This window comes from Haliaeetus albicilla, chromosome 3, assembly GCF_947461875.1.
Source record: "Haliaeetus albicilla chromosome 3, bHalAlb1.1, whole genome shotgun sequence".
In the NCBI taxonomy this organism is placed as follows: Eukaryota; Metazoa; Chordata; class Aves; order Accipitriformes; family Accipitridae; genus Haliaeetus; species Haliaeetus albicilla.
Genome location: NC_091485.1, coordinates 20,643,240 through 20,667,350, shown reverse-complemented (window position 1 = coordinate 20,667,350; position 24,111 = coordinate 20,643,240). Strand labels below are relative to the sequence as shown.

General features: G+C 41.7%; 2 protein-coding genes and 1 long non-coding RNA gene across 13 annotated transcripts in view; all 3 read left to right on the top strand.

The window, feature by feature from the left end:
* The window catches only part of LOC138684714 (uncharacterized), a 334,210-nt gene that overhangs the window by 117,924 nt on the left and 192,175 nt on the right, over positions 1–24,111 (top strand). The window lies entirely within an intron of this gene.
* The window catches only part of MTCL1 (microtubule crosslinking factor 1), a 115,168-nt gene that overhangs the window by 87,866 nt on the left and 3,191 nt on the right, over positions 1–24,111 (top strand). For 7 of the 11 annotated variants that reach the window (XM_069779017.1, XM_069779014.1, XM_069779016.1 and 4 more), the window contains 5 exons: positions 1,858–2,025; positions 8,369–8,623; positions 12,756–13,061; positions 16,446–16,477; positions 17,903–19,457. In XM_069779017.1, the coding sequence (XP_069635118.1) occupies positions 1,858–2,025; positions 8,369–8,623; positions 12,756–13,061; positions 16,446–16,477; positions 17,903–19,457 (2,316 nt within the window). Of the gene's footprint in view, positions 1–1,857; positions 2,026–8,368; positions 8,624–12,755; positions 13,062–16,445; positions 16,478–17,902; positions 19,458–23,047; positions 23,106–24,111 lie in introns of all 11 variants that reach the window. The other 4 variants (XM_069779020.1, XM_069779019.1, XM_069779015.1 and 1 more) reach the window with 2 other exon arrangements.
* On the top strand, positions 19,464–23,011 carry LOC138684713 (uncharacterized). The gene is made up of 2 exons (XR_011323961.1): positions 19,464–19,805; positions 19,836–23,011. It is a non-coding gene; the product is annotated as an uncharacterized lncRNA (long non-coding RNA).

Below are 24,111 nucleotides of genomic sequence, written 5' to 3'. Positions count from 1 at the left end.
TCACATTTCATTAGCCCAGACAGATTATAGGTCAGTCAGTGAGCACCTGCAGACATTTCCCTGCATCTAGCATATTTTTGCTGATGAATCAAATGACTTGGAAAAAGTAGACCACATTTGTTTGTTTTTTAAAGAGAAAAGGCACCATGGTATGTCTGATTAGTGATTACAAAAGTGGGTGAGGTGGGCTCAGTGATGCCAAAAATCTGATGAGTGTTTGAAATCATCTTAGCTGTCTGCATAAAATTTTCTCTGTATTGCCACTGAAAAAAAAACACATGAAAATTATTTAGATTTTTTCATACATCTGTTTACTTGACTTGTCTACAAAGAAGTCCCTGTATAGGTATTTCATGAAATACCACATAAGAGGAACTGCAGGAAGCTTCCACTTGGGAAAATAAATAAAAAATAAAATCAATTAGACTATCATGCAAGAATCGAGACAGCTAATTTTGGTTAGGCCTTCCCAAGGAAGCCAACACATTTATGAGAACCAGGTGATTAAATGCTGGATTTGTTGAGTAAGCTTTCCCATTTTTCTGCTCATGCTGTGTCTGCCAATCAAGTATAATTTTCTTGAAAGTCTTTTCTATTCAGAATAACTTGTCAAATACAATCTCTGGCTACTTCCTGATCTTTGAGAGGCTCATTGGGAATATTTCATTTAAATTTTGGATAAATAAATCATGTTACACATTTCTGTTTTTTAATTCAATGACTGTAAAAAATGGTGGGATACCTTTCATATTACTGATACAGAATAAATCTTAAAAAAAATGTTTTACAATATTTAACATAAAAATGACAGGTTTTGCAAGTCTCCAGATGTGCGGAAAGTGCAGAAAGTAAATGCCAAAACGAAGGAAAAAAATATTAGATATTTGAATAAGTATACATGCTGTCTTTCAGTACTTGCCAAGATCAGATGTCAGCTCTGGGCTAGACTTTCAATTTAACTCCATTCTTGGCTCCTGCCTAGCATAAGAGCACAGACAACATTTTCAGTATGACCACGACATTCTCAACAAGACATGGATGGGGATTTGCTCTTTGATCCCATCTTCCAGAGGGAAAGTGGTCTACCTGGCATTCATGCCTTTGGTACCAAACAGGGTGCTGCTGCAAAGCTAACCTGTGTGCAGCTGCCTGGAACTAAGCAGAAATGTGAAGTACAGACTAGTGAAACACCTTAGCAGAGATACTCAGCTCAAAACCTCACTTTTTTTTCCAAAGTAATTTTATCTGATAATACAAAAGCATTGAAAAGTAATTCCTTTTCTTTATATGTAGTTTACAAATATTTGAGGTTTGATGCTGAGCAGTGAATGTATGTATGAGACAGCCAATTACCCAACAAACCTCAGGAATGATACTCTAGCTTTGGTTTACAATATTAAAAAAGAAGTTATTACAGATGTCCTCAATCCAGAAAGATGCTTAGTGCCTCTTTCAGGGTGACTGAAGTATCTTTGGCTTTTATGGGTGCTTCAGGAGTAGGGCTAACAATAAGTAGAATCATAGAATTGCAGAATCATAGAATCATTTAGGTTGGAAAAGACCCTTAAGATCATTGAGTCCAACAGTAAACTTAACACTGCCAAGTCCACCACTAAACCATGTCCCTAAGTGCCATGTCTACACATCTTTTAAATACCTCCAGGCATAGTGACTCACCCAGTTCCCTGGGCAGCCTGTAGACAGAGAAGGCATTGCTGTTCTTAGTTTTCTCATGCAAAAGTTAGTGCAGGCACTTTCTGTTCCATGCAGTGGACATGCAGGCATTTTTTCTCCTAAAAATGAAACTGGAGGCTAAAACCATCCAATGACAGCATGTCATTTGCTTTGTTGTGTCAGGCAAGTGAAAATCGGAAGCTCCTGAATGCTCTGAAGGGTTTGCTGGATGACTTCCGCATGGAGCTGCGGGATGAGGAACGTGAGCGCCAGGGGCTGCAGCAGCAGTATGCCCTGCACAAAGCAGCCTGGGAGGTGGAAATGACTGAACTGAAGTGTCACCTTGAACAGGTAACATCCCCTGCTTCCAACACTAGTAAAGAATGGCTGAGGTGCTTAATGAAATGGGAAATCTGTGACAGCCAGGAAAGGGACTATATTTATTAATTTTACCCATGTGCCTGAAAGCCCCCCTAAAGCCTGAGCAAAGCTTTGCCTTTGATTTGCCTCTTGGATTCCAGTTGTCCCAGTACAAGTGCTCGTGTAGTAGGTACTCTGTAATGTAGGTGAGGACAAAGGAACTGAACCTCTTCTTGCTGTATTTTCTTAGAAGAGTTGGCTGATAATGTATCAGCTGCAGTAATGAGACATGCAGGTGTCTGTATTTATTGCCATTTATAGGAGAGAAAAATGTCTTGATGTTGGCATGCTCACAATTAGCTGGTCTTTGTGCCTTGGCACATAACAACTGTGGTATTTGATGCATAGGAGAGAAAAGAGTAATTTAATAATACTAAAGTGATAGATTAATATGTTAATATTAAACCAGCTATTCAAAGCTACTGGTTAGTGATGGCTGGTACCCCACTGAAGAGAGAGCTCTAGCTACCTGCCATGGGATACTGTTAGAAGTATGTATATAAAATCTGGTGCCAGGTGCTTCAGTGTCATGTACGGCTGTTCACAGAAGATGTACTGTTTCTGAAGCAATATGAAAACAAATCGGCAAAAACCCCACAAGGATTCATTTCCAAAGCTGATGGCATGAAAGCTCTAATTTTCCGCATTGAAGGGGGGAGGAGTGGGAGAATTAGTACGTTCAGGTCTTAAGAAAAGGATTTGTAATTGTAGAGCTTCTCTGTAGAAGACAAATATAATAAAGATACTCACTGCCGGGAGGGTGGTACATTTAGGAGGATTTACTGAACATTGGAGACTCACTCTGATGCACAGAGCTGAGATGCGAGTGCTGCTTTTCCTGCCCAGATACTGTAGGCTGCTTTCCCAAAATGAAGGAAGAAGCTTTCATTTTAGCAGTTTTCTCTCAACAGATTCAGATTCTCAGTTCAGCTGCTGCTTAGTGCACACACATTTCCAGACAACCGATCACTTGAAAAAGGAAACAAAATCAATTCCCATTTTTGCTCCTCCCAAAATAAAACCTCAGTGACATATTTACCTTAAACTCGAGATGGCAACAAAGAACAAAACTTAGAGAAAGTTAGTCTGACAACAAACTGCCAATTTAGAGCTTGCATGCTTTGCTTTCATGTGGGAGATAAACTCCCAGGCTGTCTCTTTGGCTGCTGTTTGGCATCAGGACGGTGCTGCCACTCCTGTGCAGGGAGAAGAAAGATTTGCCCCCTTCCTTCTAGGGCAAATCTTATCTTTCCTACCTCCATTGCTCCACTGGTAATAATGTATAACATATAGTAATTACTGATCCATGAGTGTTAATTTTAACATTTTTTTCACACAAATGAAAAGAATTAAACTGGTCAATATTTAAGATGTAAAACTGTCTTCCTTAGCCAATTCCCCACAAAATTTCTATTTCACACTAAAAACAGGTCCCTAATGCAGTAGCAAAAAGATAGCACATCAATCATTACAATGTCAATTAGGGTAGGGCAAACAATTTAAGTGTCCCACTGAGGTCTGGTGTGTGTGCTTACAATTACAAGGAGGCAATTAAAAAATTAATATAAAAATAATAATATAATAAACCTGAAATAGAAATAATATAATCATAAATTTAACTCAAACTAATGTTAAAGATTCAAAATATGGGGTGTTTGAACTATAGGTTCAATTTCAGGATCAAAGTGGGAGGAGCTAGTGAGCAACGTGTAAAATGCCAGCATTACATATAGTCAAGTTAACATCCGTTGCTATTCTGTGACCAACATGTGGCATAACAACAGCTTTAACTAAATAGCCAAGTCTGTCAGGTTGATATGGGTACGAGGACCTCATGATGTCATTTTGTTGTTTTGACTGGTAGTGATGAAGCAGTGGGCTGAAGAGCGCTCCCACTGTAGGTTTCATATAGAGCTGCCAAACCCCTGACAAGCCCATAGATAATCAAGGCCATTCTAGCCTCCACTGTTGTCTTCACTGCTGCTGTTTTCCACTTTTTTTGTGAAGCAGTAGGTCAGTTAACAAGAGCATTTTCCTCAAGAGAGTCAACTCCTAATTAATAGTTACTGACAATGGTTTTGCATTTTGATACTTCAACTCTCTGTATAGGAAAGAAAGAAAAAAAGGAAAGAAAACTCTTTTGATACAAAAACGCTGCATATCAGAGGTGACACTGTACTGTTGCCTGTTGCTTTGGATTTTTAGTACTGCATATATCATTAAAAATAAAAGTCTTGGCTGTGTCATGGTTCAACCCCAGCCAGCAACGAAGCACCACACAGCCACTCGCTCACTTCCCCCCTGCCCAGTGGGATGGGGGAGAGAATCAGGGAACAAAAAAGTAAAACTTGTGGGTTGAGATAAGAACAGTTTAACAGGACAGAAAGGAAGAAAATAATAATCGTAATAATAATAATAATAAAATGACAATAATAATAATAATAATAATAATAATAAAAGTCTTGGAATACACCAAACAACTGATGCACAATGCAATTGCTCACCACTCACTGACCGATGCCCAGTCAGTTCCCAAGCAGCAATCCACCCCTCCCTGGCCAACTGCCCTCAGTTTATATACTGGGCATGATGTCACATGGTATGGCATACCCCTTTTGCTAGTTTGGGTCAGCTGTCCTGGCTGTGTCCCCTCCCAACTTTTTGTGCCCCTCCAGCCTTCCTGCTGGCTGGGCATGAGAAGCTGAAAAATCCTTGACTTAGTCTAAACACTACTTAGCAACAACTGAAAACATCAGTGTTATCAACATTCTTCTCATGCTGAACCCAAAACATAACAGTATACCAGCTGCTAGGAAGAAAATTAACTCTATCCCAGCCAAAACCAGGACAGCTGTCAGAAATGCATGTATATCTTATTTGGCAGAAGGATCCTTAGGCATTGTTTTTAAGATAAAATTGTGATAATGCTGAGCCAATAAGGAGTCCTAGTAATTCTCAGCTTCCAGCTGGGCAAGTAAAAAATCCCACTATTCCAGGAACTGGGAACTGAGAAAAGTTTGGAAGAAGGAGGGAGTTAGTATGAGGGGCCAAACCCTGTGTATGCTTTGAGAACTTGCATGTAAGGACACAGACCCTCACTAGGACTTTGACAAATGGTCCAGCTTCACGATGCCTGGAGGGAATATAAGCTGTGGTGCACATGGGGAGGCATCTGGCCACCCTTAGCAGTTAGCAGGTTTGGGAAAGTCACACCTAGACTTTCATGCTAAGGAGCCACCTATGGACCTTTCCTCCATGATTGGAGCTGGTTTGTCAAAACAGAGGCAGAAGGACTCTCTCCTTGCCAGGAGCATTGTTCTGCTTTCCATAGGCACCAAGAACTGTCTTCTGAATCTAAAGACACTGCCTCTGACTGGAGAAGGTTTTAGGTCCCAAATCACTGAACACCAGGTAATTATTCTGAAGGTGTATCACTGTATATTTGCCTTGGTTTTGAACTCATCTTTGTACTTAGAGACTTCTTGTATTCTTCTCAAATGGGGTAAGAGCCAGGGCTCTGGTCTGGGTGAGCCCATGATCTGGCATGGGATGACTTACTGTATTTTGGCAGCTTGGGCATGGCACTCTAACGGCAGCCATACATTCTTGGGATATCGCTCCTCTGGAGCATGTTCTTACTCTCCACTGCCTCTCTCAGCTTCCTTGCTCTTTGCAGGCACCACTGCCTGTCTTATTTGCTAACTGAAAGGCTGAGAATTTGCCCAGTGGTGGTGAAGAACTCAGTGGTGTAAGGGGAGAGAGAGAATTAGTCTTGTTGAGGTTCAACATTTTGCTATTTTTTTGAGATTCAAAAAAATGGAAGAGGGAATTCGCTTTATAGGATAATCATATAAACTGTATATATTGCAACTGAGCATTTGTTTGCTTTATAGGTTGCTTTTAGCATTTTCATGCTTCATACCAGCTAAAGAATTTATCGCAGGCGTTGGTGGGTCTTCACAACTTAGCATGCTAGCCACAGCTACTGCTGCATGTGGCATTATTCCCCAGGAGGCAGCAGAGTTGTAAAAGTCTGCACTCCAGCCTAGCTGGATTTATCCCAGACACTCCAGCAACCTCCCCTAAGAGCTCCTATTGCAAGATGAGGAGTCTGCGGTGGCATCAAAGGTCCTTGAAAGATGACTTACATATATCACAAAGAATAAGTCCTAAATAGCCTTCTGTCAGGCTTAGGTGTAAGGAAACTGTGCAGAGTTTACTTCATTAGTCCCTTATTATTTTGACTGATCTCAGCTCTGCAGTGATACTCCTGAAATTCATGATTATTTAGTGTCACAGCTACTTAGTAAACCCAGCAGAAACTTGCAAGAGCGATCCGGGGTGGGAGGTACAGAACAGTAAAATTAAAGCAAACAAACCTAAAAGAATAGGTGCAAACATTGCTGACCCTGGATGCAGCACCAACTTTGACTCCTGCAACACCATGAAGTGGAGCTGGGGCCTTGTGGATGGACAGAGGAAGGATGTAGCAAAGGGCAAGAGGCCATCTCCTGAAGTTAGCAGTGAGTTTGGAAACTAGCAGTGATATTTTTATATATTGCTGAACTAACATGTGGGCAGTCAACACGGTGGGGTAGTGGGCAGGAAGGCAGCAAAGCTTTCTGGCTTCTTGAGGAGCCACGCTGCCCAGAATGGTGTCTCCCATCGTGGATCTGCAGCACAAAGGTGTCTGTCCTAGGATGTTCTGCATTTTTGCCCCACGGCACCTCCGGTCCACCACCAAGCTATGCAGTTGTGTGCAGGACAGCCTCTCAGGCATCATTGTGGGTCCCACAAATTTGCACTGCACAAATAGGATAAGCGTGAGAAAGATAGTGTCATGTGGACTTTGTTAAAACAGGATGCTGCTTTTTTATAATTGATTTTTTTTGGTTGGTTGGTCGGTTGTTTGTTTGGTCATTTGAAACAACTGGACTTTGGATATTAGTGGTAGAGGACGCAGGTGTTTTAAGATTTCCCTGTCAATGCAAGTGGCTGTAACAGGATGTTCTTTGCAGCTCAGTACAATTTTAAATGACTCAAGCAATGACCTCTCGGCCATTTATTTGGAGAGGCTGTTCCAGAGACTAGTAAGCTTTACTCCTGAATCCAGTCTGAGCTTCCCTTTGCTCAGAAAGTTTGGGCTTGTTTTCCACAAAGGGCAAGGTGAGGGTGTCCTCCTCTCTTGCTAAAGGAGCATGTTTCCCAGCAGACCTACTGTCTCTCCTTTTTGAGGACAACTTTAACTTAACGGAAGTAGAAATGAGTTTTCGCTGCTTTTCACTTCAGTTCACCTGCAGAGCCAGGGGACGGAGATGTATCCCATTCTGAGTCACTCACACATCTACTGAGTTGTCAACAAAAGGTCAGGCTTCAGGGATAAATTCTTTGCTCGCTTGAACTTACATAAAACCAATGAGCACTTTTTTCACTCTGACAACATTCCAGCAGTGGCCCAGGTTGGGCCATCCCTGCCCTTGGAGGTTTGTCAGGATCCAACTGAACAAAGTCCTGCACAACCGATCTGATCTCAGAGCCAACCCTGCTGGAAACAGGGGGTTGGACTAGAGACCTCCTGACACCCCATGGAGCCTGCATTTTCCTATGAATCTATTACCTTGGGTCAGCTCTTCTCATCTGATTGAGCTGATGCCTGAGCATGAAGTGAAGAAGAAGGGAGGGAAGGCAGCATCAGCTAACTGCCCTAGAAATCAGTTCAGACACCAGAACCTGCAGAGATAGGGAGATGATCTTGGTACATCTCCTTCTGCTACTAACACCCTCCTTTGTTGGAAGGTGTGAGGCGCTGTACAATAAGACCATTGCTGAGGGTTGTTCTGGGAAAAGTCTCTTCAGAAGATGAATGCACTCTTTCTAGGTTTTGGGTGCACTGAGTGAGAGCACAAAAGCAGAGCAGTGGCTGAGGACGTTGTCCTGGCGATTGTCCCACAGATGATGATGAGGCTGGAGTTTATCTCTATGTTTCCTTCATTGCTGGTACCCACACTCCCATCAGAAAGATCATAATTGATGCCTTAATAGCAGGAAATGATAGATCTTGAGAAATTGTTCACTATGGTTTGCACTGTCTTGATTGTAAAACTTTGTTCAAGTTGAACATATTTGATCATTTATTGAGCTCCTAATATCTAAGAATTGCCATAATTTTGCCATTACCTTTGTGAACTTAGGTCTTTAACTCAAATTCATTGTCAGACACAGGCTTTTACCACAGAAAATTGAATGTCCTAGTAATGTTTCACTTTAATGCCAGCTGGAAGGGAAGAGTGAGAACACTTCAGGTGAAACAGGCCTCACTTCTGATGCAAAGGGAGCTTTTAAAAGGGAAAGAGAGGAGCACAAGAAGCTTCTGGCTGAGAGTCATGGTGTGGTGATGGACCTCCGCTGGCAAATCCAGCACAGTGAGAAGAACTGGAACCGGGAAAAGGTGGAGCTTCTGGACAGGCTTGATAGAGACCGGCAAGAATGGGAGCGTCAAAAGAAGGAGCTGCTCAGGCGGATAGAGCAGGTAAGGAGTCATGTTGGGGTGAGCAATGGCTGGCTGCAAGCACGAGGCATTGCACCATTACTACACTCAGGTCAAGGTCAAGAGACTGCATTAAGAAGCAGCACAGGAACAATTTGGTTCCTTAGCTACATCAGTGTTTCTCATGCTACAAAACAATTTACACACACAAGGGAGTAAAAGGAAAATGTTCATAATCCCTATAAAAGACCACTTATGAGAAATCAACTCCAGGTTAAAGGCCATTTCCTGCCTTATTTCAATTACCCCGGACAGGCATGGTCACATCGATTCACTCTGAAAGCTTTTGTGCATCTCTTCATGCTAAAACACTCAATCCCACATGCAGGGTTATTCAAGGTTTGATATACAGCTTCCTGCCAAAAAAGTCTGTTCATCTGTGAATTAGCCACCAAAGATGCAGCTGCTGCAACTGTTCAGTCTCAACTGAATTCTTTTTCTCTAGGAAAAGAACCCAGGGGTTAAGACAAAGAGCCCTGAATGTTAACAAATAAACAGCTATCAATACTAAATATTCAGAAGATATTTCTGACCTTGGTCACATGAATTTTATGCACACCTCTGCTATCATTTGCAAATCTGATAACTGCATACCTGTCCCCTTGTTTTTCGTGCCTATCCATACTTTCATCTGCTTGGTATTAGAGACAAATTATACCTAATGAATTTATTATCTGGTTGGAAGCCACACAAAAAATAAAAAGTTTAATGAGGGAAAGTTAATACACCGTTTCTGACAGAACATTGTTCAGCTCTGAGTCATGCATTCCAGGAAAAGCAAGAAAAACAACTGAAATTGTGGGTCCTCAATTAACTGAATATTTTCTGTCCTTAGAACATCAGAAATGAAACAGCACCAGATTTGTGCATGCTCTCTAGGGAGCACTACGCTTGAATGAAGCACAAAGTAGCTTCACAAGTTAAGTTGATGAAAGTCCAGTGTAACTTCATGATGAGTTTTAGAAAATATCTGCGTCTTACATTCCCATGCCTGGGCTGAAAGAAGAAGCTAAAGAAAAGACACCAGGCTGTAAATATTATGAGTGCAAGACTAAACCTCAGTTTAAGCTATGGCTGTTAAACCCACAGAGAGGCACTTAGGAAAATCTGTACTCTATGGATATTTCTAAAATCACTGCTAAAAGTGTAGGTCTGAGTGGGCAGTGACCAATATGAAGGTTTTACAGACAAAGAAAGGTGATTTTTTTAGCTTCTAAATTTAAAAATGTCAATAGATGATATTCTGGATTTTTTAATCTCCCATTTATCTGAGGGGTTTTGTGTATACTTCATGCAGCTTGTTGAGCTAGCCCTTATAATGCAGCCCAATAGTACATCTCCTAAGATAAAACAACCAACACCTGTGAGCTAGGAAGGTTTGTAGCAGAGCTCTTCATCCAAATTACCTGGTTTCCAGGTTCAGTGGCAGAAGGTGCTGAGTTCTCCATGGCTTGACTGGGCTGGTTCCTAACTGTTGAGTTTCAGTGTCCAAACTGCCTCCTGTGCATTCTTCATGCACAATAGGAATTAAATAACCCTTAGAAAATTTCCCAGTGTACTAAGGATGTGGACACAAACTTTTCTTCAGATAGTCACTGGTACCCCTTCGGATGTTTGTGCTGCTGTTCCTATCAACTATTTTTTAATATTATCTCTTCAGTGTATCCTCAATAGCTTGAGGGACTTAACCTGTTTAAAGACTGCTTTTTCTCTTCCCTGGGAATGGGGCACATTGAAGGAAGCAACAGAGAAATCCCTGTTAATGTTACCTAACCTTTAATTTTCTTTAAACCTGACATAACCTCTCAGTGTCATCTTGGGAGAGCCTACAAAATAGCTCTTAACTAGTCCTGGAGCTGATTTCTTTTGTTAGTATTCTGAAACCTCTAGGCTTCAACTATATATTTACTGTAGAACAGAGTTGTAGACAGAATTAGCAATAGATAGGGGAAATAAAAAATATTATATCAAGCTAATTTCAGACAACTAGATGGTCAGAAATAACATTTGAAATCTTGGCTACCTGCCTGAAAAACTTAATAAGTCAACCTTTGCTTACAGTCAAACATTTGCCTGTGTGACAGAAAGCTTCCAAATATTTGCAGGCTTTTAGCTGAATATCCTCTCAGATCGCACTCATGCCCTGCTTTATATGGAAACAATTAGTATATCTCTGAAGTCTTTCTCCCCAGGGTTTTTCTATGTGTATTCCATGTATGGCAATATGTAGGGGATGAGGAGACTACACCAGTGTGTATGTTTGAAAAACAGAGTCTAAGAGATGGCAGAAGCATGTGTGCCAAATTTCATACTAATGCTTTATGCCTGTCTGCTTTCACACAGCTCCTGAATAATACATGTATGATAGGGGGGAAGCTCACACAAATGTATAAAATATATAAAATACTTTACACTGGATGGTTATGGGAATACTGCTCGCATATAAAAAACACAATGACCTAATTTTTTCAGAGCTCAAAGTTGTGTTTTTTTCTTTTTGAGTACACTGTCACTTTGTTTACCCTTAGAGAATCTCCCTCCTCTGTGCTCCTAAAGCTAATTGTGCACAGAGCATACTGGCAAATACTTAAACCCACAAAATCACCTGTATGAAAAGTTGCATGTTTAAAGGTATAAACACACAGGGACTCAAAATCATTAGTCACTCTTGAAAAGCTAGGCCAGTATTTCTCACTTTAATTCTCCTGTCAGCTGTCTGAGATTCAGAGAGTGAGCCTGTATCTATACTGTTTTCTCATAAAGGTTCCCAGATCATTATCTTTATAGGATCTCTGAAAATCTGGAAGAGCTTGCAACTGGAACTATACATACAGAAAACATGTGATTACCATTTCTCCTTGCTTTGGGTCTTGCCCATGTGCTGGGGAATGGACTCCAGGGTCTCTTGAGTTATACCTTCCAGACCCTACCTTTATATGATACCTTAAATTAGCTCCTTTTAATAAAACTGTTTCAGATTTTGTATATCATGAGCAAAACACTGAAGATGCATTCCTTTTTGTAGACCTGAATCAAGCAAAAATCTCACTGATTTCAGCCCAAGTGCAAATTTAATCATTTGGGACCTAAAATGTTTTGGTCTACATTAGGCAATACAGTGTCTGTTTATTTTTCCAAACACATGCAACAAGATTAAAATGATATGTTTTGTTGGTAGTCAGTCTCTAGGGTCCTAGGGAGTGATTTGCATTTGCAGGTGATTGTCACTAATCTTAGCATGCTGCTCTAGCAAAAAATCAGAGTTACTTATCAGATTCCTGCTGTCATTCATCATGTTTGAAAATTTCACTTACTTTATCTATCCTGTTGTATTTACAGTTAAAGGAGAAGTTGATCACATAATCTAATTTTAAGATTGGCAATTTCACTAGTGGTTCACTGTCTCTTCGCCCAGCTTTTGCAAAGTGTAGAGTTAATAGCTTTGATGGACCTTCCATAAATATGCATTTTCTTCAGGCATGCCTTGCATGCCTGATTCATCCCTTTGATAATGCTGTTCTGTACAAATAGTCAACTTTCTAGACATGTGTTAGGGCTAGACAATCTATAAAACAAAGCTTTTGTCTTTTGTTAAGTGGAATTTTCCACCTCTAGAAACAAGTGATGTAGATAAAAGTGCAAATTTGTATTGCTGACCAGAAGAAAAATGTATTTGTTTTGATGACACTCCAAGTCACTCACCTTTCCTTGAGCTTCTACTTGTATTGCTTTAGGATCTCATATCAAGATTGCTTTTAAATAACAGTAAGTGTTCATTTGATTCCTTAAAAATCAGATTACAGACAGATGCATTATTTTTGTTTATATATGCACACAGTGTGTATATATGTATACATATATACGTAAAGAAGCATAACTATACATATACACGTTTAATCACTCGAAATCCCATGAGTAATAGCATCAAAGTCCTAGAGACATCTCCCTTTGCGGAAGGACCAGTACAGCAAAGCCGTCATCCCTGGAGCCGGGTGGTGATTTCGAGGTGCCTCCTCAGGGCACAGGTGCCTTGCTCCTGGGGAAGGATGACTTCTGCAGAATGCTATATACTACATAAGTAATTGCTGTTCCTTTTAATTTGCCTTGTATCCAGCTTCAGAAAGAAGTGAGCCCACGAAGAGGAGGTGGTTTTCTGTGTGACCAGAAGGAGAGTAACCTTCGTCCATTTACGACCCAGGGGAACCTTCACATGCCTCGTCCAATGGGGTCAAGATCCTACTCCGATTCAGACACCATTCAGTTTGACAATTCATCACTGTCTAAGCTGAAGGAGAGCGATCGGTGCAGCGCCACGGAAAACCTCTTTCTGGAGTCGCTGTCTCTTGATTCCCCTGACGAATCCGATGAGCACCGGTCTCAGCATCTGGAGCGAGAGAAATTCTTGACCGGATTAACGGAAGTATGCTCTCTTCTACCTTTTATCAAGCTGGCTTGTTGTCTCTTATGTCAGAACTGGTACAGCATCGTGGCTGTAGGAAGTGAGATATTGTGTCACAGGCACAGCTTACAGTTACCCAGTAGTGAATTTGGTATGGACAAGATTTTGTTTCTCGTTATGAGCTGATTAGAGCTGATATGAGCTGTCAATCATCTGGGAAACTGGGAGCCAGCCTAAAGGTCCCAAAGATAACCTCACCTTGTGGCCATTTGTGTTATGAATGATAACTATATTTGACACAACATATTGGTTTAGAAGGTCTTAAATCTCTTCCAGGTGTCAGTAGATACATATATATGAAGAAACATGGGCTATATTTTGTTAGTAAAGCAGTAAGTGCTGTAGTGAGGCACTTCTAGTTGTTCCATTGTGGGTGCCTTCTAAATAGATTAGCATGAGTAAGTGGATGAGATGTTAAAAAAATAAAGTTATTCTTCATCAGCAAAGTACCTACTCTGAGATCACACCATAAAGCTATAACGATGTAAAATGCAGTGCTAAGAGATGCCATTGGGCCATAGTGAATGTAGTCTATGTCCTCCTAAAATCTGCACCACTACAGGCTTACTTTGACAGTTCCAGGTCTTCATGGTTTTGTTTATATTGTTGCTGAATGAAACCCAGGGTCCCCATCCCCACACAGTGGTACAAAGTAGCCTGTGAACTGGCATATGATATTAGTGGCACTGAGAAAGTTCACAATAACCACAATCATACACTTATTGGTTCCTGTGAAATTAAAAACACAGTACAACTTCAAAATGCTAGTATCTCCTTTATTTTCTATTGTTCCTTGAATGTTAATGGCTGTTACTGAACACGAAGCATAAGGAGACTGCCAGAAGTTAAAATTATCAAGCAGGCAGCATGTTGCTTGATGCAAGTTTTGAGTACTTTCTTCTTGCCTGAAAATTCAGATTTGTGCACGTGGATTAGACATTCGGCTTGTGCCCTGAGCGGGTAAATACTGGTTGAGTGTATACATTATAGCAAATAGGGAAGTATCTGTGTACTCTAGCTTGAAAATTTGACCACTCTGGAAAAGAGTTTGTCAGCAGGTCACATCTCAAGCTCCCTGCAGGACCAGGTTCACTGGTGTGCCTTGACTGCATGCCTGTGAAAATTTGACCCAAGCATTTCTTTGAGATGTATAACTTTGTTACTCAGCTAAAGGATTGGGGAATCAAGTTCTTTGAGAGGAAGAAGAGAAAAAAAGGTTAAGAGAGGCAAGAAATGTGACAGCCTTTCTTACGTTTTAAGTAGCTGTATGTAATTGTGTGTTCCAGTTAGATTTTCCTCCCTCGGTGCCATAAATGTACCGCTGTCAGTGTGGGATCCCATATTTATTATTTCTTAGCTTTTCTTTCATACATGTCCAAGTGCTCAGTGAAGAATGTTGGTACCAGTGTCAGGGATCTATGTTTTGTGTTTAATTTTGATTGCTGTTTTCTTTCCTTCAAATTCAGTCTGATATTTAAGAAGGGAGATCTCTCTTCCCTTTGCTGTTTTTCAGATATTACCACCATTAACAAAAGTGTTGGCAGCAAAATTTGGTCCTTGTTAATATTGGCATAGCTTCTTTTCTTCAAAGCATGCTTTAGTGAAACCTGGGCAAAGTCATTTCACCTCAGAGGCTTCGTTCAGAATGGAGTTTAATGAATAGCTTAACTGAGGGTGCACAGAGGCAACTGCAGCCTGCTGACTGTTCCTCTCCACTGTATTTTCTTTGTGGTACTAACTGCAGTAGAAGTCAATCCAACCTTCAGCCTGATTCTCCATTCAGTTAGATCAGATTTACTCTGTAGTAACTCCACTGAAGCCACCAACTTTATTCCAGACTTACACCAGAGTGAATACAGGGAGGATCAGTTTACTCCTATTTTTTCCCCTGACTCTGAATAAATCACAGAAAGTTATTTGCTGAGTTAAGCAGTGCTCTTTTTGAATACTCACAATTTGAAATACAATTCTGTGTTGGTAATGTTCTTGATTTCATGAGGTCTATCATGCTTTAACCCCAGCCAGCGACTAAGGACCACACAGCCGCTCACTCACTTCTCCCCGACCCAGTGGGATGGGGGAGAGAACCAGGAAAGAAAAAAAATAAAACTTGTGGGTTGAGATAAGAACAGTTTAACAGGACAGAAAGGAAGAAAATAATAATTATAATAATAACAATAATAAAAGAATTGGGATATACAAAACCAAGTGATGCACAATGCAATTGCTCACCACTTGCCAACCAATGCCCACTTAGTTCCCGAGCAGCAATCCGACCCCAGGCCAACTCCCCCCCAGTTTATATATTGGGCATGACATCCCATGGTATGGAATACCCTGTTGGCCAGTTTGAGTCAGCTGCCCTGGCTGTGTCCTGTGCCAACTTTTTGTGCCCCTCCAACCTTTTTGCTGGCTGGGCATGAGAAGCTGAAAAATCCTTGACTTTAGACTAAACACTACTTAGCAACAACTGAAAACATCAGTGTGTTATCAACAGTCTTCTCATACTGAACCCAAAACATAACAGTATACCAGCTACTAGGAAGAAAATTAACTCTATCCCAGCCAAAACCAGGACAGGTTGAATAAAAGTAATAGGTACTAGTACTCTTTTTGTCCTGATCATATTTTGTATTCTCCATAGTTTATTAGAAATATAAGCAAAGAGTTAAAATAATAACTGTAGAGCAATTGCTTCAGAAGTATCTATTAAAAAACCCAACTCATTATAGGAATTGTCACAGGGAAATAATTGCCATAAAAACATCTTAATGCCATTAGCAAGCTTTAGGTGTTCCCCCTATGAAACAAGTAACAGTTTTCCCATACATTTAATTTAGCTAGCTTAATGAGTTTCAACTGGTGCCATTTTTTGGTTCCTAGAGAACATATAATGAAATCCTATGTCAAAGGACCCCAGTTTATCTCTTATTTCAGCACAGCTAGGTCTCTGGCATAGAGCAGATCACCTCCACAGAACAAATTCACTCACAAAGATATGGTCCAAACCAATATATTATACATGTGGAAAAAAGCCATTTGCAGCTTACTTCCATTGGTGACTGCACAGGACTATAAAAGTTTAAGGCTGTTGTAGATTTGGCATACAGGCTTTCGCTGTACTGTCTGTTGTCCTGATGGGATTTACCATTCTGCTGCCTATGTACAAAGGGAAGAATATTCCCACTGGCAATTTAAGATTCCTTAGCAGGGGCAAAATCAGCCACTCTTTAGAGACAAACATGCTTGTTGCGACTAACGGGAAGTGAATGACAAATATGCACAAGCTAATGCCACGTACAGGTTCAGAAATAACTTATCCTGTTTGTTTCTGTTTTTCTTCAGGAGGAAGAAACACACAAAGGAAATCTTCAAAGGTGAGTAAAACTTACAGGGAAAAACCCAGCAAATATTCAGCTGCCAGAGCTATAGCTCTGGCACCCAAAACACAGACCTGGGGCATAACTGTACCACCTCCTAAGCAGCCTGCGAGCCAGATTAATGGATTTACCCAGGGATTAATTTGTCTCAATATGCTTGTGTTCTACTCTGATTAACTTGGGCTACATTCAGCTGTGGTGCACAAAGATCAAACTGTATGAACATGCATGAAGCTGCAGCTTACAATGAAGGCTACACCTACCTTAGCAAGTAGTGCAGACCTGTAGACATCAGCATATAGAGGAAAACAGTTGGTGCTGAGGACCTGACATGCCCCTGCATGTCAGGCATATTTTGCTTTGGACTAGTTCTGGTCTGATCCCGTGGGCTGAATACCCACCTAACCCTAGAATGCATTAGTTGTGCTTCTGGAGAGCATCTTCCAGCTCACTTTCATCCCAAAGAAACCCAGCCCATGCCCTCTGAGATTGCCCCTGATGCAAACCAGAGCATCTGAATAGGACATCCACTTCATAAATGGCACTCCTGATCTCACCTAACTCCCTAACATAGATGCACCCTAACTGCAATTGGTGCTTTTGATTAAAATCTCAATTAAAATCTCACAGTGTGATTTTACTGTACCTTCCAGATCACTGATCTATAAAACCCACTTCTTACTGGATCCTCACCCAGCTTGAGCTACTTCATTGAGCCGACTCTGATAACTACACTCATTTGCATTTTTAAGTAGTCCCATTCAGAAGGCTTCTTCTTTTGTTTGATTTTTTCTTAAAACGAAGCAGTAGGACAACTCAGCTGAATGCTTGTGTTTTGTACAAACTAGCAAAATGCAGGAAAGCCAAGAATTCAGCCTTATCACATAGCGATTCCCTTTGGTTGAATTTTAGCACAAGCTCAACTGGCCAAGCCAGTTCAATGTAACAGCATCTAGGCTGGATGTCCCACCTCGCTATGCACCAGCTGTGCAGCCTGCGCAGCCTCAGGAGTGGGGGTGGACTTGCTGATTTCCCAGCAAGTCAGAAATACTCTGCACTTGCTTTGAAAAGTGTGCCTTGTATTGTCGCAAACACTCATTTTCTGTGAATGGTATATTTCTGAAATGCATCCTACTGCTCCATATTTCAGACATTTGCCAAGCAGTAATCCATGAGAAAGCAGTAAATTAAGAGCCATTAATAAACCATTTGGTACTTTTAAAGACACATCAGGAATGCTTGTGTTTCACAGCTATTTTAAAGATAATAAAAGGGAACATTAATGAAAGAGAGGGCTAAAGTGGTTTTATATATAAGCAGATAGTGAAAGTTGGGTTTCCTGAGTTAGTTTGCTGCTGAAAATAAGTCTCTCTGTGAGAGTTTCCAAGCCTATGAGTGACTCCCTCATGTTCCCCTCTCCAGGGCGATGTCTGTTTCTTCCATGTCAGAATTTCAGCGCCTGATGGATATTTCTCCGTTTCTACCAGAAAAAAACTTGCCTTCATCCAGCAGCAAAGACGACATAACCCCTCCCCTGTCTCCTGATGATCTGAAATACATTGAGGAGTTCAACAAAAATTGGGATTACAGTAACACTAGGAATCATGGTGCAGCCACCGAGAAGCCTGCAGAAGGCTGGGCAGAAAGGACAGAAATTGGGAAAGCCGGGAATGATTCTGCTTCAGATCCCTTCCAGGCATGGTACCTCACCACCAGTGTCACTATGACAACTAACACCATGACCAGCCCAGAGCACTGCCAGAAGCAGCCAATGAGGAGTCATGGTGTAAGTGAAAAAATGGGGGTTCGTGTCTTTCACAGCCCACCGGTTGTCCGTAGGTTTGATAACTCAGTGATAGCTGGCAGTGAAGGGAAAAACCAGGCTGAGCCAGACTTCCTGTTTTCTGTGACCAAAGCTATGGGGAATGTCACTGAGACAAAAGGTGCTTCCTCGGATATGTTTGGAAGATGGTCTTGTGACCTGGCCAAACATCATAAGGATTTTCTGGAGAGTGGTCTTCATCCCATTGAACGTCCTATTTGCACTACTGTGGGCTTTGCCTCACCCTTGCACAGCTTGGAGATGTCCAAAAACATGAGTGATGATATGAAGGAGGTCGCTTTCTGTGTCCGAAACGCAATACGCTCTAACTCTAATTCAACAGAGCCTCAATTTAAGGACACTGCGTGTCAAACCAATGGTATGAGAACGACAGGGACTCAGACCACCCAGACAATCAGTGTTGGCTTGCAGACAGAAACCCTGCGCAGTATCACCAGCAGTCCACACAAATGTCTGACACCAAAGGGGGGGTCCACACCTGTCTCTTCACCATCCAGAAGCCTAAGAAGTAGGCAAGTGACCCCTGTCATTGAAAAGGTCCAGGCTAAGTTTGAGCGCACATGCTGCTCCCCCAAATACGGCTCTCCAAAGTTGCAAAGAAAAATCCTTCCCAAATCAGACCAGCCAAATAACCGGACTTTGCCTGGCACACCTCAGAAAGGATTCAGTGAGTCCGCTTGGGCTAGATCAACTACTACAAGGGAGAGTCCTGTCCACACCACTATCAACGATGGCCTTTCCAGTTTGTTCAACATTATTGACCATACCCCCATCTTTCACGAGACCTTCCAAAAATGCCCCAGGTCTAGCAGCCGGTCCAGGTCAGCAGAACCCAGACCAGAACTGGGCCCAGTGCAGGAGCCATGTACAAATGCCCGTGGCAGATCACCCAGTCCTCTCCGGTTGGGGACAGAGACACAAAAGGAAGAAGGGACTGAGGTGACAAGTATCAGGCAGGACTTATCTGCTCCTCCAGGGTACACACTTACAGAAAATGCTGCCAGGATCTTGAATAAGAAACTTTTGGAGCATGCCTTAAAGGAAGAGAGAAGGCTACCTTCACACAGCCCACCAAATCTTAGCAATGACAACAGCACAGGAGAAATTGTCAAAGTAGATCCAGGGTCCATAGAGGTAATGAGTTTGTTTGTTTTTCCTCCTATAGCTAAATGCACTCTTCTTTGAACAAATGCGTTACGTGGTCTCTTGCAGTACTAGTGAGTATTTACAATGAATATCTTAGTTCTGTCATGGTACCACCAGCGAGTCCCAGTCATGAAACTATTGGATTAGTCACTGAAGAACATTAAAGAATTAAGTTTCTATCCTGACAGCTTATCGGGCTTGAAAGCATCAGAAGAGCTTTATCCTTTACAGGATAAAGATGCCTTTACAGGATAAAAATTGTTCTCCGCTGAATGACTGGGGTAAGGATTTTCTGTCACAAGACACACCACATTACAGATGCTCTAGGGACTCTAGGTTTCATTACAGATGCTCTAGGGACTCTAGGTTTGAGTAAATTTCTCTTTTATGCTGGATGGAAAGGTAGACTCTTTCTCCTACACAAGGATGGGTGTTAATAAGTTTGTGTGAAAAATAGTCTCTACAATACCCTGAACCAAAACTTTAGGGCATTCAGCATACCTTTTCTGGATGCATCTGATTAAGTTTGGCTCGGGTCTATGAATGTGATTAAATGGCATGACATTTGGTACCAACTGTTGCTGCCTCACAAAAATAAGAAAAAGAAAGAAAAAAAAAAAAGATAACTTGTCTAAGCACATACCTACTTAGCATTTAAGAACTCTTTATTGATATTTTGCTATCAACAGTGTAACAGTCATCATCTGTCTCAGCAAGTATGCCCAGGTATTGGGGGTCAGAGTCTCAGGTATGGTAATGTGCTAGAGCAGTCAACAAAAAAGAGGGTGTAATGATGGACAAAAGCTTTCAGTTATCAGTGTCTAAGCCTCCTGTTTCTGGTTAACCTTTGTGCACATGAAAGTGTTGCCCTGAGGAGGCGTGAAGAAGCTGAATTATGCCCAGCTCTTACCAGCATGTGTTGCCTTTCTGGTACAGCACTGGAATGGCATGTACCCTGCTGGTTGATGAAACTCCCCAGGGCAGGGGCAGGAGCCCATTATCCTCTCTGCCCCATGCTGCCCCTTCAGCATCCTGATGTTTTGGTCATCCTCAGATGCAGGGCAGCAGCTCCTCCTTGATCCCTGCGCACCCCAGACATCCCACTTTGGCCTCGCTGGGCTGACTCCTACCGCCCCTGCCTCAGCCTCCAGGGAAGGTTCAAACGCCATTTTCTAACTCAACATTTGGCTTGAAGGATTTGTGGGGACCTAAGTGCTGAGACTGTTGATCTGCAGTTTGCTTTGCACTAATGGGTAGTTCTCAATGGACAGTCGGTTCCTCTTTTGTAGGAAGGGAATCCCCCTTTTTGCTCAGAGGATGTGATCTTTTTTTGCCTAACAGAGGAACCAAAGCTGAGGATGCATTCCCCATATACAGTCTAAACAGATATAAATAGGGAAGTTTGTACATATAAAAAAGAAACCACATGCACATTGTAAATAACAGTGAATTAAAGTGGACTTTGTGCACAAATTTCACAGAGAATAAAAGTGGAAAGCAGCCTCATTTATTTGACTCTTTCTAGCTATCTCTGTATTTTGTCTTTAGTTTGAAATAGTGGGAATGCACTACCAGTCCTTATTAGAAAGTGTGTTGTATTCTTACATGTTCAACTCAGCTTTGCCTTCAAGGCATCCCTGGAAACTTGATTTCCTCCTGCACCTTTTAAATGTCTCAGCAGATTTCAAGTATAAGTAAACGGATGTCATCCCACATCATCACAAATTGCTGATGGCAAAACGCAACTAGCATTCAGTACCTGAGTTTGATGCACGGCGATATTTTGGTCAATGCTGTTTAGCAAAAACTCATTGACCATCAACCTGGCAGAAAATTGCTCTCTTGTGAATTCTCAGTATCTTCTGCCTCATTTTTTGAGTTCCAAGCCTCAGAGCTAAGATTTGTTTTTCGTTGCAACTCTTACTCGGTTGTTATGACTGTTGTCTAGGTGGGCAGGTTATGATCTTTTGGGTGGTCCTGTCATTTCTCAGGAATGTTCATTGAAAAGGAAGGTGGTGGGCATTCACATGATGAGCTTTGCTTTTCTTAGGTGAGGTGATGCTGTACAAGATAATGGAGCATGGGTTTGCTGCTGAAAAGAAAACTGCAAATAAGTTTAGACTCTGCAGATGCCTTGGGTTATTTATGGATTACACTGACCACACAAATTACACTTTGTACAAATTTCATTTAGCACATTTTGTACAAAGCCAGATGCAGCAGTTCAGCAAATTATGATCTAGTAGGAGGCAGGCTGTTCTTGGGGCAGTGTCATGTCAGCACTGCCCCAGCCACCCTCCCATAGATCGCTGCTCTGCTTCCCCCTCACCTGTTGGTTTCTGGCCAAGACAAGTGACCTTCTTGCCACCGAACACCTTCTTGTTTCTGCAGTCATGGCATGGTGTATTAATGACTTTTAGACATTCATGGAGCACCTGTTTGTGGCTTTTCTTTAATTTGAGCTTCTGAGTGGTTTAGTTACATAATTTCCTTTTATATTTCTGCTGCAAAGATGAAATCTAGTTCATATATATATTTATATATTTACATACATATGTATGTGTGCATGTGAGTGTATATGCGTACAGAGTAGTAATAACTTTGTATCTTCTAACTTGCCCAGAGCTTCTTAGAAGCAAATTCATATCTACCCAGTGCAGCCTACTCATGTCTTATCCTGCTAATTCACTAAACCACTAACTTGCATATCATGGGGTTTATAAATACTACTATTAAAAATGCAGATTAACATTACCTACCTAACAATGTAAGAGCTATATTAACATTTTTCTTCTATGACTAGCAAGGGTATAAATCATAGAGGTTACACAACAGTCCTGGACTGGGGGTCAGACTCATTTCTGGAGACAGCACTATGAAAGGACTGTCCACACAGACCCACGGAGGAGAGGGCAGCTGCTGCATCCTCTGCTTGCTGGGGCAGAGCAATTGCCACACACTTGCCACTGAGCCGTTCAGCATGGGAGGGGGAACGTTAAAAAGAAGGGAAGGTGGTGTCATAATTAAAGGGCTTTTGCTTTAGTTTGAGTCTCCCATCCAGTGTCACTGTTAAGCAAGGGAGAAGGGTGAGGCAAAGGGCTGTCATGAAACCTGAGCAACATAAGCATGAGCAACATGAGAAACATGAGCAACACAAAATATCATTTGCTTTTTCACTTGTTAAAGACTTCCTAAGCAGAAAATACAGCTTTATTCCTCTTTCATAGTAATGTGATTTTTCCCTAGCACTAATCAAGGTTGGCAAAGGATAACAGATGTCTTTCTCTGCTGAGTAGAAATGTTTGTTTAATGCTATGTCCACTGCTGAGACTGTGCTAGGATTGTAAAAGGTTGGTTTGTTTGCTCCCTTCCTTTCTAAATCTTTTCTGCTTGTGGCTTATCTTTTTTTTATTATTATTAGTTCCTGTGATAGCGGTGGTAACATGATCTGAATGGGTAGTAACATCTGGAGACTTCTTCCTTGCTGACATGAAATCTTCACTTTAAAAAAATAATTGATTAAAACAGTTCTTTCCAACCTACTTGCTTTCTTTTTCTTTTCTGTCTGTTCTGTCCAGAACCAAACTGTCTTATTAACTGCCCCCTGGGGACTCTAACCCTACCCGCCTCACTGCTGTAAGTCCTTTCTACTTTGTTTCCAGAGCTTTCCAAAAGCAGCCATTTTTTACCATGTGGGTTAACAAAGGGAAATAAATGACCACAGCTCCAGAGGTATCAGTGCGCACCCAACATCCCTGTGGAGTCCTTTGTACACAATGGTCAGTAAGCACTCAGGACAGGATCCCATCTGCCATCTCCTGTGGCCTCATGGGCTATGAAGAGGTCACAGTTAAGTGAAAATTTGTGCTGTTGGGGTTTTTTGTTAAACTTTAAAAAATTGGCAAAATTTAAGACCAACATAAAGGTACATTCCCTCTGGCCATGGCTACAGCAGCAGGTGGAGAAGGCTGCGGAGGGGGCTCCAGCACCAGCCTGTGGCTGACAGTCACCTTTGCTCATTAAGCTGTTCCTGGCCCGGTTTTGGCCAGTGGCCGGGGTTGCTGCAGCTGAGGGAGGAAAGAAGCTGTGCAGACATGAGCTGTGACCATTGACTCTGCCTCAGAGCCAGAAAACTCTTTTATTTATTTATTAGTATAGGCATAGCCATGGTGGCTGACAGCCTGGCTTAGGAAATAGCTAGAAACTAAACCTGAAATCATCTTTCCCCTTTTCAGTGTCTGGGCTAAGAAGTGCTGCCTCTCCACCCACTCCCCCAAGCAATCACCAAACTAAATTACCCACAGGATATTATTTTTTTTAAAACATTTCTAGCTATGACAGCTACATGTGGTAGGTGAGGAGGGGGTTTCTCAAACCATTCTGGACAGTTTCCTTGTCATGGCTGGATTTCCTTAGCGCATGACAAGGAAGCCGTGCTGCAGGTGGGGATGACTGACTCAGCAGCCGGCACGTTATAAGATTACGCTGTCAGTCACTTGTTGGCCCTGGAACAACATCCATCCCTAGTGCAGCCTTGTGTTGTGCTGGGCATGTGTACATCACAGATAAGATGAGCTTAACCCTGCTGTTCAGTAAAAGCTGACCAACATCTGCGGGTGTGCTGGAGAGAAGCTTTTGAACT